Source organism: Macrobrachium nipponense, chromosome 5, assembly GCF_015104395.2.
Source record: "Macrobrachium nipponense isolate FS-2020 chromosome 5, ASM1510439v2, whole genome shotgun sequence".
Taxonomy (NCBI): Eukaryota; Metazoa; Arthropoda; class Malacostraca; order Decapoda; family Palaemonidae; genus Macrobrachium; species Macrobrachium nipponense.
The window spans coordinates 90,239,073-90,254,072 of record NC_061107.1 but is presented as its reverse complement, the minus strand read 5'-3'; the positions used below and the strand labels follow the sequence as shown (position 1 = coordinate 90,254,072).

Here is a 15,000-nt window from a genome sequence, read left to right as displayed (position 1 = left end):
CTTACCGGTGCCATCGGCCCTGTAATTTAAAGGGAAAAAACTAGAGCACAAAAATTCACGCGGAAAATAATGTGAGAAACAACAAAGAAGTTAGGCACTTTGTATATGATTAGAGTTGTGATACCGTCCCAGGATGATCTAAGAGTCCTAAACGGGTCAGCATCAAAGAGGTCCCCTAATTAGTTAATGACTACATCTAACCTAGTTATTTCTATTTCATTTCTTCCTTTATTACGAGCAATGTGGTCATTTACATAGTTATGAGGTAAGGATGCCTCGAAGAAACCTTTTCTAATAAAAAGTACCCCAAGCATGGATTACAAAAATCTAAAATATTACACAAAGACTATACGATACAAAACATACCATTTACATTTCTAGTAAAGGTAAAGCGTTATTTAGATGATTTTTTCAAGAGCTCAATAAACAGTATAAATAATAATTAGTTAAAGAGACTTGGCCATTAACATGAGAAGTTATAAAATTGCTGAAAATTGTCTTACGACGACTTAGTTTTGCCCTCCTCTTTCGAAGGAAGTTAATTATCGGGGAAACAAACTCTTGCACTGACCAAAAGACAGACGAACTCTCAAAAATGATTATTTAAAACTGTTAACATCACAATGGCTTTCTAATATCATTGTTCCCTAATATTTCTGGTCACACTTCCTACTGAAAGCCTCGAAATCCCAAAAAGGAAATTAATACAGAAATCCTCCTTCCCGCTTTGAATGACGACTCCTGAACTGGGACGACGCCAAGCTACTTTATGAGAACGTTAAATGGTCTTGGGCCATTCAAATGAAAAGACCCGACAAATGTACGTACACGAAGGAGAAACGCCCTCACCCCCGTTAATATAAATAAATGGATAAGTGTCTTCTTTATTTTCAGGATGTATACCGTCGAGGGTGGTTCTGGCCTCCTTGGCCTTCCTGGGGTTTGTCAACTTATTTATGGTGAGGGTCAACTTGTCTGTCGCCATCGTGGCCATGGTTCAGCCACCAAATGTGACCGAGGATGTGCAGGCACAGTGCCTCCTTGATGCTCAAGGTATGAATACTTCGAGGTGCGCTCTCTCTCTCTCTCTCTCTCTCTCTCTCTCTCTTTGAACTTCACTCCGTTTCTTTTGCACCAATACAATAATGAAATATACAACTACGTATTTTCCTAAATGAATTATGTTTCCATATACAAAGTGCTGTTTTCAAATGTCAACTGTATTTTTTGCATGTATTTTACACACCTAAAATCACAATTTTTCACATTCAAATTAACATATAGCGCAAGTTTGTTGTTTGCTCAAACGAAGTTTAGTTTGCAGTACAATGTACCAGTGAACTTTATTTCATCCACTTTTTATTAACAGCCTGAGTTTTATATTCCTATAATTAGCTTTCACCCTAGTAAAAAAGATGCAGAAAAAGAGAGAGAGAGCGTACTTTCTGTGAAAGGGATACAACGGCTAGAAACTTGGTCGGAGAGAGAGAGAGAGAAGAGAGAGAGAGAGAGAGAGAGAGAGAGAGAGAGAGAGAGAGAGAGAGACTTTCTGACACGATTTTTATTTTAAAGAGCACCGAAGAGAAAGCCGAGCAGATGACCTGGGAACTGGTCCAGGGTTATTTACCCTAAACAACTTGACCTCGCGTTATCCATCTCTTGAATCACAGGTAAGAAGTATTTTCACTTCAATTCATTCTACCAAGTTGATGCCCAATTGTTTTAATTTGATATGATATTTCTGCTCCTACACATAAGGGAATTGTTGGAGAAGCTGTCCAAACTAAAAATCTGGTCATACATTTTTTTCTGGCTGGGGATATTAGAGAATCCTGAAACGAAGCACTGCCAATTTATGTAATATATATAATATATATATATATATATATATATATATATATATATATATATATATATATATATATGTGTGTGTGTGTGTGTGTGTGTGTGTGTGTGTGTGTGTGTGTGTGTGTGTGTGTGTGTGTGTGTCGAGTAGCCAAGGTATTGTGTATTGAAGAGAGGAGGTGAGTGGCGCAGGTGCGAGGGAGTTTGACACGCTGTTGTTGGTAACGACATATATATATATATATATATATATATATATATATATATATATATATATATATATATATATATATATATATATATATATATAGATATATATATCTATATATATATATATATATATATATATATATATACATATATAAACATTTCCCTAACGAGGAGTCGATTCCCAGAAAACACGACAAGAGTCACTACCAACAGCAGCATGTCAAACTCCCTCGCATCCTGCGCCACTCACTTCCTCTCTTCCACACACAATACCTCGGCTACTCGACACACCCACCTCTATCTAGGTGTTTCTCTCCTCCTCCTCCTCCTCCTTTACCCCTCTGCATTGTACGCTCTTTTCACAAGCCTATCATCCTTCATTCTCTCCACGAGATTAAATAACTTAAAAGAACTCTCATTCGTCCTTTCGCTTATACCAGAGTTTCTTAAAATGTGGTCCACGAACCCCCGGGGGTCCGTGGAATGTTCCAAGGGGTCCTCAGGATATTGTGAGGAGGAAGCTTTGCTGTTAAGTTCACTGAAATTTGTGTGCAAAATTACAAAATTAACAATGTTGTGAAAGTTATTTTAAGTAAAATGTAAACATTTATGTTGAAGATAAGCCAATAATAATAATACAGTAGCAATTTTAGTACTATATATTATACCCTGAAAACCCTTTTAAACCCAAGAGGGAAATTATCATAATAAGGAGTCCGCTGCACAAGAAAGTTTAAGAAACACTGGCCTATACTAAGCCATTGACCATTTCTATTAAGCATCTATATTCCTATCCATTTCCATTCTTCTCAAGCCATGTACACTACACAAGCTATCCATCTCATGAGCTTTAAACGTTTTCTCTAAATTGCATTTAACAATCACACTTGATTTCCAGAATTGACAGTTGGTGCGAACATCCGTTCATTCTTACCAACCTTAACTTCAGATAGAACCCCATTATCCAGGAAACCTCCTGCATATATACATATCTAGGCTATATGTGTATAACTGAATCACGAAAGTTTGGAAAGTGAGAAATCCATAAATAAAGGTATAAGCCACGAAGGAAAAATAAACAACGGAGTTTCTGCAAAATCTTTCGACTCAACGTCCTTTACTCAGCTGATAAACTATCTGCTGAGTAAAGGACGTTGTGTCGAAAGATCTTGTAGAAACTCTGTTGTTTATTTTTTCCTTCGTGGCGTATACCTATATTTATAGGTTATACGTGTGTGCATTTACACATCGATAAATACCGTAACTGGCGCATTAGTTTAAAAACCAGGATTCATTTGATGGCTTATTTATATAAGTTTGATACTGATCTCTCAAGGCAAAACTTTATATACTTTTCCCTGTGAACCCTAACACCGTGTTATCGTTAATTAAAAAATGAACATTAATGATAAAATTCACATAATCTTTACAATTTTTCCAGAGCACCACTTCACCCAATCTGACTATGTATACCATGATGGACGTCACGTCTGTCCGTCCGTCTGTCATTCCATCACGGCCAAACGGCTGGTCCGATGGGCATGAAACTTGACAGGGTTATAGTGGGGACCCCTAAGATTATTTATAATGGGGTTTCATCCTAACCCCCTCCCCCGTCTCAAGGGGGTGGGGGTGAGAAAGGATTGCCTGAAACGGAGCTGGTTTTGTCCGTGAAACGGGGCTGGTTATGCCCGTAGACTTAGTTACTTTACGAATTTATCATATATCAAATGGTCTTCACACAGAGTCCACGTCGTTAGACTTTCATCAAAGTGGCTAACCCTGAAATATAGTGGTAAAAGGATTTTCAATCTCTGCTTTTATTTTCCTTTTTTGAGTTTTCCGAATATCAAAGGCATATTATTGTTAGTATTAATAATTAAACTACTTAGGAAGGACTTGATTATTAGAATTAAGTTTACAATTACACGTTTCCTATTTCATTGTAAGTCTTACATTAATAACTATTTCCCATCTTTCTTAACTGATTGCAGGATATAAACGGTCTCTTACCATGGAATGAGATGACCCAAGGTCTAATACTTGGCAGCTATTACTATGGATACGCACTTACGCAGGTCTGGCTATTTACCAGTTTAATATTTATTGATTTGCAATATATATATATATTATATATATATATATATATATATATATATATATATAATATAGTTATATAGTGTCTGTCTTTGTTTTTGTTTTCATGACCAACCTGTCATGCTATCAATCTATCTATCTACATTATGTGTACATAAATATATATAGCCATCCTCTGCAGAAAATATCTTGCCCATCCATCCATCACTTTAGTAAGCCTGCGAACATATATTTAACCAAGGCAATTAAAAGTTTGACAAAGTCAAAGACTTGGTGTTTATATCTACCTTGTTGTACTGCAGATCGTAGGAGGACGACTGGCAGAGCTGTATGGCACGAGGTGGGTGTTCGGCGGATGCATCTTCGGCGGGGCTCTGTGCACTCTCCTCTCTCCACTCATGGCCAAGTTGCACTACGCTGGTCTCATCTTCCTCCGGGTGCTCCTCGGCCTTGTTGGGGCAAGTAAAGCAACTTTTAGTCATTCATGACATTTGTAATTCTGGCAGTTTCTCACTCCAATGAAACCAGTTCAAAATCAAATAAGAATACTTGACAGACTCCATTCAAATACAAACTTCTCTCCATTGTTTAAGCTCCTCCTCAGAAATGGAATTCAAAATGATCACGCTCGCCAAGTGTTGTGAAGGAAGCTCACTGTGGAAAAACTCACTCTCTGACTGATGTATCAGGCTCACAAAAGAGAAGTCGTACCAGCATCAAATTGGTCGAAGGATTTTAAAACTGATTACTGAATAGTTAAAACCGGACTTATTCTCGTTTCGTGATCTTGGTTAGAAAATAATAGTAATGCGACACAACTTTACAGAATAACAGCTCATCACGGTCTATATACCCACATGCGCCCACACACGCACACATTTTTCATAATAATCAAGAGTAAATGTTATATGTATCCCAAATCGTTAACTTTCACTAACACAAAGAAAACCATGTTATGCATTTAAAGCGCACTGGTCCAGTCAAATTAACTTTTATATAAGAACACTATGATACAGTAAAATTCTCTCACATATAGTGGTATTCTATACTGTCAGGTTATTTTCATAATCAGCTTTTAATTACAGAGTGATATACTATCACTTCACTTCATTGTATGCTTACTGTGTGAGATATAAATGTCAATTAATTAACCAAACTCACTATCATATAATTGCCATGGGTGTCAATATAGTTAGCAACTCTAACTCAAAATCCCACTGCCTGTTTGTCACAGTTTTCTGACAAAAATTATGGTCTTCTGCCCTGTTTATGGGTTGACAAATCAGTCTTTTCCACTTATTGTTAATTACTCGTGACAATAAAATGGAATTTTGCAAAAATAGATCAGAAAAGACGGGCATGTTGGAAGCCTTTTGGTGCTTCCTCTGGGTGATTAGGTTAAATTGTCAAGTTTGAAAGCCTTCAATTGGAAAGAGAAAAATAAACATTCGTCTTCTATCACTTAACTCTACCCTCTTAATATTTCAGTGCCAACATTTAAACAGTTACTTTCCCTTAGAATAATCGTATGAATGCATGCACTATTGATAATCGTAAGGAAACGAGTCCCAACAATTACCCAACCACCAGGAATTACAGGAAAGGGAAAATAGCAACGGTTCGTTGAGACCAGGTAAAACTGTCGCTTATGTCACATTACACAATACATATAAACGTTATGAGCACGATTATTGTTTTCTTAAACAAGGCTATCAATCAAACGTGGACTGTAAGTGTTTGAATCATAACTTTTTTATTATTTGTATATCTTTTGCGCCTTCATTCCAGGGAGTGTCATGGCCATCCATGCATGCGCTTCTGGCTCGCTGGATTCCGCCTCTCGAGCGATCTAGATTCATAGCAACGGTTTATCTCGGTGAGTGAAACACGCCCACATGTCTAAACACAAACTCTAAAAGCCCCCATACACTGAACGATTGTCTGAACGATTGTCGTTATCGACCCACCCACACACTATTCAGACAGTATGAACGATCTCCGCACCGATTTCAGTCTGAACAGAGAATGTCTCGAGAAGACATGGCATCATCACTTGGAAGAGACGCGCGCGATAGCGTTAAATCGGCAGAGAAACCCATACATTGAACGATCTATGTATGACAGACTTCAGTCACAAGCCAGCAACCTGGTCGTGATGGATTCCCGCTGAGATCGTTCAGACACGAAATTCCGTCCACTTTTGCATTCAGACAAGCCCATACACAGCGTTTTTGCGAACGATACAGACAGTCGTTCAGACAATCATTCAGACAACCGTTCAGTGTATGGGAGCCTTAAGCCTTTTTTTTATATATATACGTTTTCCCTTGACCCATAGGTCTATGAATAAAAAGACCTGAATCTGATACAAGGAAAGCTAAATGGTCACCAGAAGTCAGGATAGGAGGGAAAGTGTAATACGCAAGATGAGAAAAGAGTGAACAACCCCATCTTGCTACGTCAATAGACACATCGTTCATCTGATAAATTTCATAAGGAAAACTACATCTGGGATTTTAAAAAAATCCTAAATTAAGCATAACTTTTTATATAAAACAGAAATCATAACTTATCCATTATTTTATCAATATTCTCTCTATTTATTTAAAATCCTAAATATTTCCACTTTCTTACCTCTATTTGCAAGTGAAGCTTCCAAATCACTCACGAGCACGACATTAGATTCATGCAATATGCAAGTACTAGTTTGTCTATACTTTATACCGTTAGAATTGTTTGAAACCTAAAAACTAGCTGATGAACACTACGCAGTGCTTAAAATTGCGGAACTAATGCATTACTCAGCATTCTATAGAGGCAGGACAACTGTGGAAGAGGGTGACTTGTATCCTGAGCCTACAGGACTAAGCATACTGCTGCCCTAGGTGAAATCAAGACACTTTCATGCTGAGTACTTGAAAGCCAGTGGAAATGAAGTGTGATTTGACGAAATACGTTGATAGCGGTAGAGTCGACACGTTTATGTAGTACGTATCGCAATGGAAAATAGGATGGAAAATAAGAGTTTACACCAAAGGCCAAGCACTGGGACGTACGAGGTCATTCAGTGCTGGTAAGGAAATTGAGAGCAGGTAGGTTTGCAAGGTGTAACAGGAGGAAACCCCCGCACTTGCAATTTGAAATAACTGTTAGGAGAGGGTGGACAGCAAGATGGAAGAAAGAGGATATGAATGGAGATATAGTAATAAGGAGGAAAGGAGTTGCAGCTAGGGGCCGAAGGGACGCTGCAAAGAACCGTTAGCAATGCCTACAGTGCACCCCGTGAGGTAGGTAGGTGTGCTGACGACACTAATCCCCCTTAAGGAGATACAGTATCGCATGAGATCACTGGCAGGTGTGAGAATGTGTGGATACTTAAGGCGAAAGGATGGATAAGAATGTTTTCGTCGCATGGAAAGAATGAAGCACGGTTGGTTGATAAGGCCTTAAAAGACTGGATAGGGGGTGAGGATATTGGAAGAGTAGGCCTCAACGGCCAGGAAGGGAGAGTGCACGCAAAATTGAGATGAACGGCACCGTGTTATAGTAAATAGGTTTGACGCGATGCACACGAGGCTTCCGAGTACGCGAATTAACTGCTTTGTTTTGTGAAAGTTTCCCCCGTGGGTTCAAACACGATTCGGCAGTTTAATTATGAGAATTAATGATCATAAGCTTTTATTCAGGAGGTACTTACAGTCAGGGAAAGCTCTTAAAGATTTTATATATATATATATATATATTATATAATATATATATATATATTTTATATATATATATATATATATATATATTATATATATATATATATATATATACATATATACATTGATAGACATGGATATACAGGCACAAAGAAGACTGACTTTATTTGTACCAAGGTCTAATTCTAGACCGTGATTTGTTCTAACAACCTATCTCATTAAGCTCCTATTGTATTTTCATCTGATCTTATTCCAACTTTTCCCAACTACAACCCAGCAACAACACTCAGCGTAACCTTCACCCTGCCACTGTGCGGAGTCATCATTGACTGGTATGGTTGGGAGTCTGCCTTCTACGTGACCGGGTCCCTGTCACTCATCTGGTGCATCTTCTGGTTCGGCCTAATGTACGACAGTCCCTCTGTGCATCCAAGGTAAAGTGGCATCGCTTCATCGTGACCTTGAAGCAGCATAATATTGTCATTCGGAACAGAAAATAAACTTTGTAGGATGGAGTGACTATATACTTGGTCCTCAGCAAGGAACTGAGATATTGTGGGTTTAGATAAGTATAGAACAACTTTAACGTAGAAATAAATCAACCATTCGTGGAAATAAAGATTGTTTTCAGTCGTGTTATATGACTGAATTAGTATGCTGTTAAATGCTATTCAAATTTAGCTTATCATGACATGGCGTTACTTTCAAATATCCAAGCAGCTTTTTACACTTCTGAAGTAACATAACAGTGTGTTTATGCCATGTACATACAGAGTTAGTAAATTTAGAATTAAATATGTTTTGAATTGACAAACATTCTTTGTTACCGTGTTAGGCTGCAGATTCCTGGTGCATACACGTCGTTGATAAATATCAAATGAATCATTGGCGATACATGCATCTGACTTATCGGCCACTCTTGCGGATATTCCCGAAATAATGTTATGTTCAAATTTAAAATAAATGCATGCAGCTTCGTAAGTGTGGAATCAAAGAATTCGCTAAGCACAGTGACGTTATACACAAGTTTAGCGACAATATTTTTAAAGGGATTGCACAATGTCGAAAGTCCGTAAAAAACAGAGACGATGATTAATAATATTCAATTTACTTATAAATAACACTGATCTGGACGTTTCTCCGCCATAAATCTCTGATGCAACCCCACACAAAATTATTTCCTTGGATAAAAACGTAAGTGTAATTCGTAAGCTATTTCCACATTTTCAAAACTTTCACGCAAAGTTCCCTCCAAAACGTGTCAAATTAATTTTCTGATAGGAACTTTTAAACAAAATGCCTGTATCTTGTCTGTAGATTAACTTTTTTTTAAGCTATCACCGGTTTACTATCCTCAGAAAAGATTTTAATGCCTCAACTACATAATTCACATTTTCTTGGTGAAACAAAGAGTAACCAGTTTTAAAAGTTAATTGTTGGATAACTGTATGTTATCAGGTTACAAGCTGTTTTTCTCTAAACATAGCAACTGAAACCCTGACAACAATATGCTTACTTCAAAAGTGCCTATCTTCTGCAGAAAAAAAAAACCATTAACGTCCTAAAACGTCATTGAAAATTAGGAAAATCCTGAAAGACATTCCCTTTTTAAAGAAAACACTAATAAAATCCCGTCCTTTCTTAAAAAGATTACTTACGGAAAGATCCTTACTTCCTGACTATTCAGATTTCCCTGCGAGACATAATTCCATCAGAAATATTCTATTCCAGCTGAAACTAAAAATTTTTTACCATTGGAGATCTGTAATTGCATATTTTTTTGTATACAGTAAAGATTTATTCCTTTCAAAAGATTGAGAGCACAAGAGACTCGCGGCACATTAACTGACAAGTTATCAAGTTTTAAAGATTCAGAATCTTCCAAGTGCTGAAAAGTCTACCGTTTGTATTTGAGAGGCTCAAGTTCAAGAAGACAGTACATTCAAACCGATTCCAATGCTATAAGACTGAAACTTCGTTTTCTATAAGATTCAATACAGGAAATAGACTTTTGAACTAATGAAATCCTAAAAGATCCTCGTCATTCGTTGTGAAAAATTAAAACCATGAAAGACCAAAGCCAACCGATATAAAAAGATTTACGTAATAAATACTGAATTCCATTCTTCAAGAAAGAAATTCTTAAAATCCAAACTTTGAAAGTTTTAAAATCATAATAAATGTGCAGTGCCATTTCAAAACATTACATCTCAAAAGATCTAAGTTTTTCCTGAAGAATTAGTCATATCCTAAACCATCTATGCTCTTCTTTTTAAAATGATTAATGCCGTAAATAATGCGCTTTCTTCTCCAACCAACTTTTACAGGATTTCCCAAGAGGAACGGGAACACATTGAGTTGTCAGTCAGCGTGGGAGGGAGTTCCAGATTGCCCTCCAAGAGGATCCCCTGGAAAAGCATCGCTTCCAGTCTGCCCATGTGGGCCATCATCGTTTGTGACATGGGAAACACCTTCGGGCTGTCGCTTTACATGAATCAATTGCCCACTTACATGAAAAATGTCCTAGGATTTTCGATCAAGAAGGTAAAGACAAAAATTAATTTACGATAGGAAAAATTAATGAAATCAGTGAATACAGTGAAATCCATAATTATTTAAATAGAACTAGACACTCTCCTCACCTTTGTTCAAGATTACTTTAGAAAAACTACTGTTCCTACGAGAGAAAGAGGAAGTGTATTGAACTTACTCCATAAATTACATGTTACTTTTTCATGAGGAATCGAGTGACATTTAACGATGATTATTCTATCATCAAAATTCTTGCCTGAATCTTAAACATACAACTGACAAGTGGTAACTATATGCGATTCTCTAAATAAACCTAAAAGTCTTGACATTTAATGTGAAATGAAGGAATTTCCATAAGAAAATAACACGAAAAGGTTCAACTTTGCCGGCCAGTTAACCCAGTCAGAGTAAGAGGAAACACTGACTTAAGCGATAAATATAAAATCATTAATTCCCTAACTAATCTGAAGATAAAAATAACGTATGTTTCTTAACGTAGTATTTGACAAACCATCTAAAGGCACATCCCTTTAACTTAAATTTGCATGGCATTTCCGATCAATTCTCATTGTTTCCATTTCTTCCAGAACGGACTCCTCTCGGGGCTTCCTTTCCTCTCAAGGTACATCGGAGGCATCATCGCTAGCTCCTGTGGAGACTGGCTCATCGGAAAGAGTCTACTTTCAATCCTCAGTACCCGAAGGATTTTCAGTGCCATTGGTAATGTCTGCCATCTGTGGCATTTGATGTTTGGTGGATGAGAGAGATGTGAAGAGGAATGGAAGATGGTGTTAAGTGGGTGAATGCGTGATTGGGTGGCATTTGGGACCAAAACCATGGCAATCTGGCCAAAAACAGCCAATCTACACCTTTGATAGACACTTAGATTGTTAGCTATGAACAATTGGATGCAAAAGCGTTATAAAAATAATGTTTGAAGATATAAAAAAAGAAGGGGTCAAGATGTTACAATAAAAAAGAAGACAAAAAATAACAACTAAAATACATATATATAAAAGAGAAGTCCAAATTTTTTTCTCAAAATCTGATTCAAAGTAAAGGAGTATGAAAGTTTCTTCAAATGGTTTTCATTTGATGAAATATTTATAACTTTATACCTTTATGAAGAGGGCAACAAAGCAGATATATATCGCGTAGCCAACAATTAAAATCAGACTTCAGAATAACAAAGAAAATTGCGTAAAATACATCAAAACTAAAATAACCAACATGCATTCACAAGCCCATGAACATGGAAACTTCTTTGGTACATACAATAGACTAGCATATTAACAGCTCATAAATAAAAGATTATGTTCATGACATTTTGAGTGAATATGATTATATTTAGAATACCATTCAGTACCTTACTGCAGTGTAACGGAATTTCAATAAAAATATTTACGAATTTTCTCTGTTAAGCTGAACAATGCATGTCGATTTGAAAAATCATTAATGGTTTGTTACCTAACGCAACCACAGCCATGCTGGGACCGGGCTTTGTGATATTGGGCGTGGCTCATTCCGGATGTGAGCCAGCCATCGCCGTGGCTCTTCTCTGCCTCAGCCTTTTCTTCAATGGAGCCATAACAACGAGCCAGCTTGTCAACCACACGGATATCGCACCCAACTTCTCGGGTAAGAGACTGAAAAATAAATAAATAAATAAATAAGATATCTATATATATATATATATTATATATATATAGAGATATATATATATATATATATAGATATATATATATATCTATATCTAATATATATATATCTATATATATATATATATATATATATCTATATATATATATACAACAAAACACTATTCTTTGTAAAAATAAAACAGCAACTTTATCATATTTTCCGTTTAACCTACACAGCAATCTATATATATATATATAGATATATATATCTATATATATATATATATATATACAGATATACATATAGTATATATATATATATATATATATATATATATATATATATGTATATATATATATATATATATATACTAAATATATATATATATATATATATATATATATATATATATATATATATATATATCTATATATATATATATATATATATATATATATATATATATTATACATACCACACATATATAATTAAAAATCGTCCGAATTCAAACCTAATCAGCAGGTAGCAGGTGAAAATATTTTCCCTATTACGTAGGCCTTTTCCGAAGTGTTAACCGGATCTGTTTCAATGACCTTTGTTTTAGCATTTTTATTTATTTATTTCTTTTAAAGTTGTACCTGCAAAGTGTTATATGAGCAGGCGTTTTGGGTGATTACGAACGAGATCTGGTAAAAACTTATGGAAAACAACGAACTGGCAGCTTGCTGACCAAGCCTACACAGCTAAGAAAAAAGGAACAGAATTTTCACATGTGGGTCAGGTTTAAATTTTAACTAAAGACTTTAAAACGCGCGCAAAAGTGTGTAGAATATCATGTTACTGCACATATATCTTCATGATAGAAGAACTGAAAGCAAAATGACAAAACAAACAGACTTTGCATGAAACAAAAATCCCCGATGACGAATATCATATGATTTTAGTAAAAAAAAAAAAAATTACCGTATGTTAAATTCCTCACTAGACTCTCCAACTGACAGACGCAAGTATTATCTTACCGTAAACTCACTGAGAGTCAATTTTGATATGTTTTGTGAAATAGAGTCTAATATATGTGATTATATTTAACTGCAGGAACGCTGTTTGGAATCAGCAACACATTCGCCTCCATTGCATCCTTCATTGCACCTGTAGCAGTCGGTGCCCTCACAGAGGGTCAGGTGAGTCAAAGCCATCAGGCTACATGTAAATATCTCTCGCTCTCCTATTGACTGATTTCACTGTAGGGTCACATTTTACCCATTTTTAAAATCCTTTATTCGTATCTAATTAGGCGATACTATAAGAAACAAAGGCTCGCCTTATTTTAAAAATGCCCAAGAAATCCAGAACAAATTAAGAAATACCATGAATCTGAAAGTTTGACACCTTTGCTTGTCATTGGGATCGTAAGTTGAAACTCTGGTACCAATTACAAAATACATTTGTTAGTTAATTTTCAATAGTTCATAATATTAGCTTGCATTTTTTTTCTCTTGTATTCGAAAGTTTCCAGTTCTTATCTGGATCGCTTTCCATTTACGTATATTTCTTTTGTAATTTTACATATTCCAATTTCTATATCATTTTCTTCTAGATACCGGTGTAACCTTCTTCTAAATGCAATAATTATTTTCTGCGCATCTTTGTTAACTTCTGTTCCATCCACTGACTCCCTTTATAAATTACTTCCAGCAAACAATGGCAGCCTGGCAGAGAGTCTTTTGGATGTGCGTCCCTATTTATGTCCTCACTGAGATCTTTTACTTAGTCTTCTGCTCTGGAACAGTCCAGTCTTGGAATTACTCTGGCCAGCCAACAAGACAGCCGCCATCCGTTCCAAATGACCAAGCCGAAGCCCAGCCTCTCCAGTAGAAGAAAGGAAACTTAAGATTTCTTAATTTTCAATATTGTTCCATTGAACTGTTGACTATGGAGGTGATCTTTACCTTTCTGGGAGACTATCCTTCGTGTTCTTGGTTTCGTGAGTACTGTGTGCAGCCGTTGTTCACATTATAACGCCAGAATCAGAAGCAAGTGTTGTAATGTATTTTCGGTCAATAAAAAGTATGGACTTTGTTGCCGATGTTGATGACTTAGGGGTATGATGCGAGAATATGCTTCAAAATAAAGAATACACATATCTGAATCTAGCATAAACCTCCTTACAACGGACCTCGGTGGAAAGTGACGTATACCAATCTTCCATTTACCCTTGAATATCATGGGAATGTTTGTATCAAATTCCTAATACAACAAAATCATCATACCACTTACAACTGTTTCTAGAATATCCTTCATATACCTACAGTAGCACACCCAGAGTATTATACTGAAATCGCTTGCCAAAAAGAACCCACAATAAAATTAATTTCCTACGCTATTGCTGAAGTAATTCCTAAGCAACTTGAGTTGACTTAAGGAATTAAAACAGGCATTTAAAAATTGCCGTGGAAACATGTCTCCTAGTGTACACAGTATCCGTAATTGTTTTTGTATTGTATAATGGTCTTAAATAATCTTATTTGCTTCCTTGTTAGGTCTGAAATGCTGCAAAATCGAAATAAATGGGGTATTTCATTCCAATTACAGTGTTTTATAGCGACACCGAGTTTTATTCACCTTCTGACAAAACTTTTCATCAGACAGATGAATTTACTTTATTCATAAACTGTGACGTTTCGAAGGCCGCTCTGAAAGACGATATTTTTTTTAAATGCCATGTAATTAGTACAGACTTCTAACTGAAAGCAAATTCAAGATTACTTGCGAGTTGATATGCTGACCTTCGTCTATTTCTTACAGGTTACACGATTATATCATGCAACCATTCCCCACAGAAATTTCTTGATATGACTAACACATTGCATAATAATTGGTTAAGTAATGAAGAAGGGACATGAAATAAGCTACAAAATACAAAACTGAGACTTATGAATGAGTCTATGAAAATTGTCACAAGAAAGAAATC

At 36.0% G+C, this 15,000-nt stretch overlaps 1 protein-coding gene and 1 long non-coding RNA gene across 3 annotated transcripts in view; one reads left to right on the top strand and one right to left on the bottom strand.

The window, feature by feature from the left end:
* The window catches only part of LOC135215501 (uncharacterized), a 14,636-nt gene extending 2,642 nt beyond the window's left edge, over positions 1 to 11,994 (bottom strand). The window contains exons 1-2 of the long non-coding RNA XR_010314698.1: positions 11,856 to 11,994; positions 4,440 to 4,601 (exon numbers count right to left, since the gene is read on the bottom strand). This is a non-coding gene — a long non-coding RNA (uncharacterized LOC135215501). The remainder of the gene's footprint in view (positions 1 to 4,439; positions 4,602 to 11,855) is intronic.
* LOC135215500 (sialin-like) overlaps positions 1 to 14,634 on the top strand; it is a 28,147-nt gene extending 13,513 nt beyond the window's left edge. Inside the window, exons 3-13 of one of the 2 annotated variants that reach the window (XM_064250295.1) lie at positions 895 to 1,053; positions 1,573 to 1,670; positions 4,050 to 4,133; positions 4,455 to 4,610; positions 5,941 to 6,028; positions 8,134 to 8,290; positions 10,184 to 10,400; positions 10,976 to 11,108; positions 11,871 to 12,026; positions 13,125 to 13,210; positions 13,725 to 14,634. In XM_064250295.1, coding sequence (XP_064106365.1) covers positions 895 to 1,053; positions 1,573 to 1,670; positions 4,050 to 4,133; positions 4,455 to 4,610; positions 5,941 to 6,028; positions 8,134 to 8,290; positions 10,184 to 10,400; positions 10,976 to 11,108; positions 11,871 to 12,026; positions 13,125 to 13,210; positions 13,725 to 13,904 — 1,514 coding nt within the window. In that variant the 3' untranslated portion in view covers positions 13,905 to 14,634. Of the gene's footprint in view, positions 1 to 894; positions 1,054 to 1,572; positions 1,671 to 4,049; positions 4,134 to 4,454; positions 4,615 to 5,940; positions 6,029 to 8,133; positions 8,291 to 10,183; positions 10,401 to 10,975; positions 11,109 to 11,870; positions 12,027 to 13,124; positions 13,211 to 13,724 lie in introns of both variants that reach the window. The other variant, XM_064250296.1, reaches the window with a different exon arrangement.
* Positions 14,635 to 15,000: the final 366 nt, after the last annotated feature.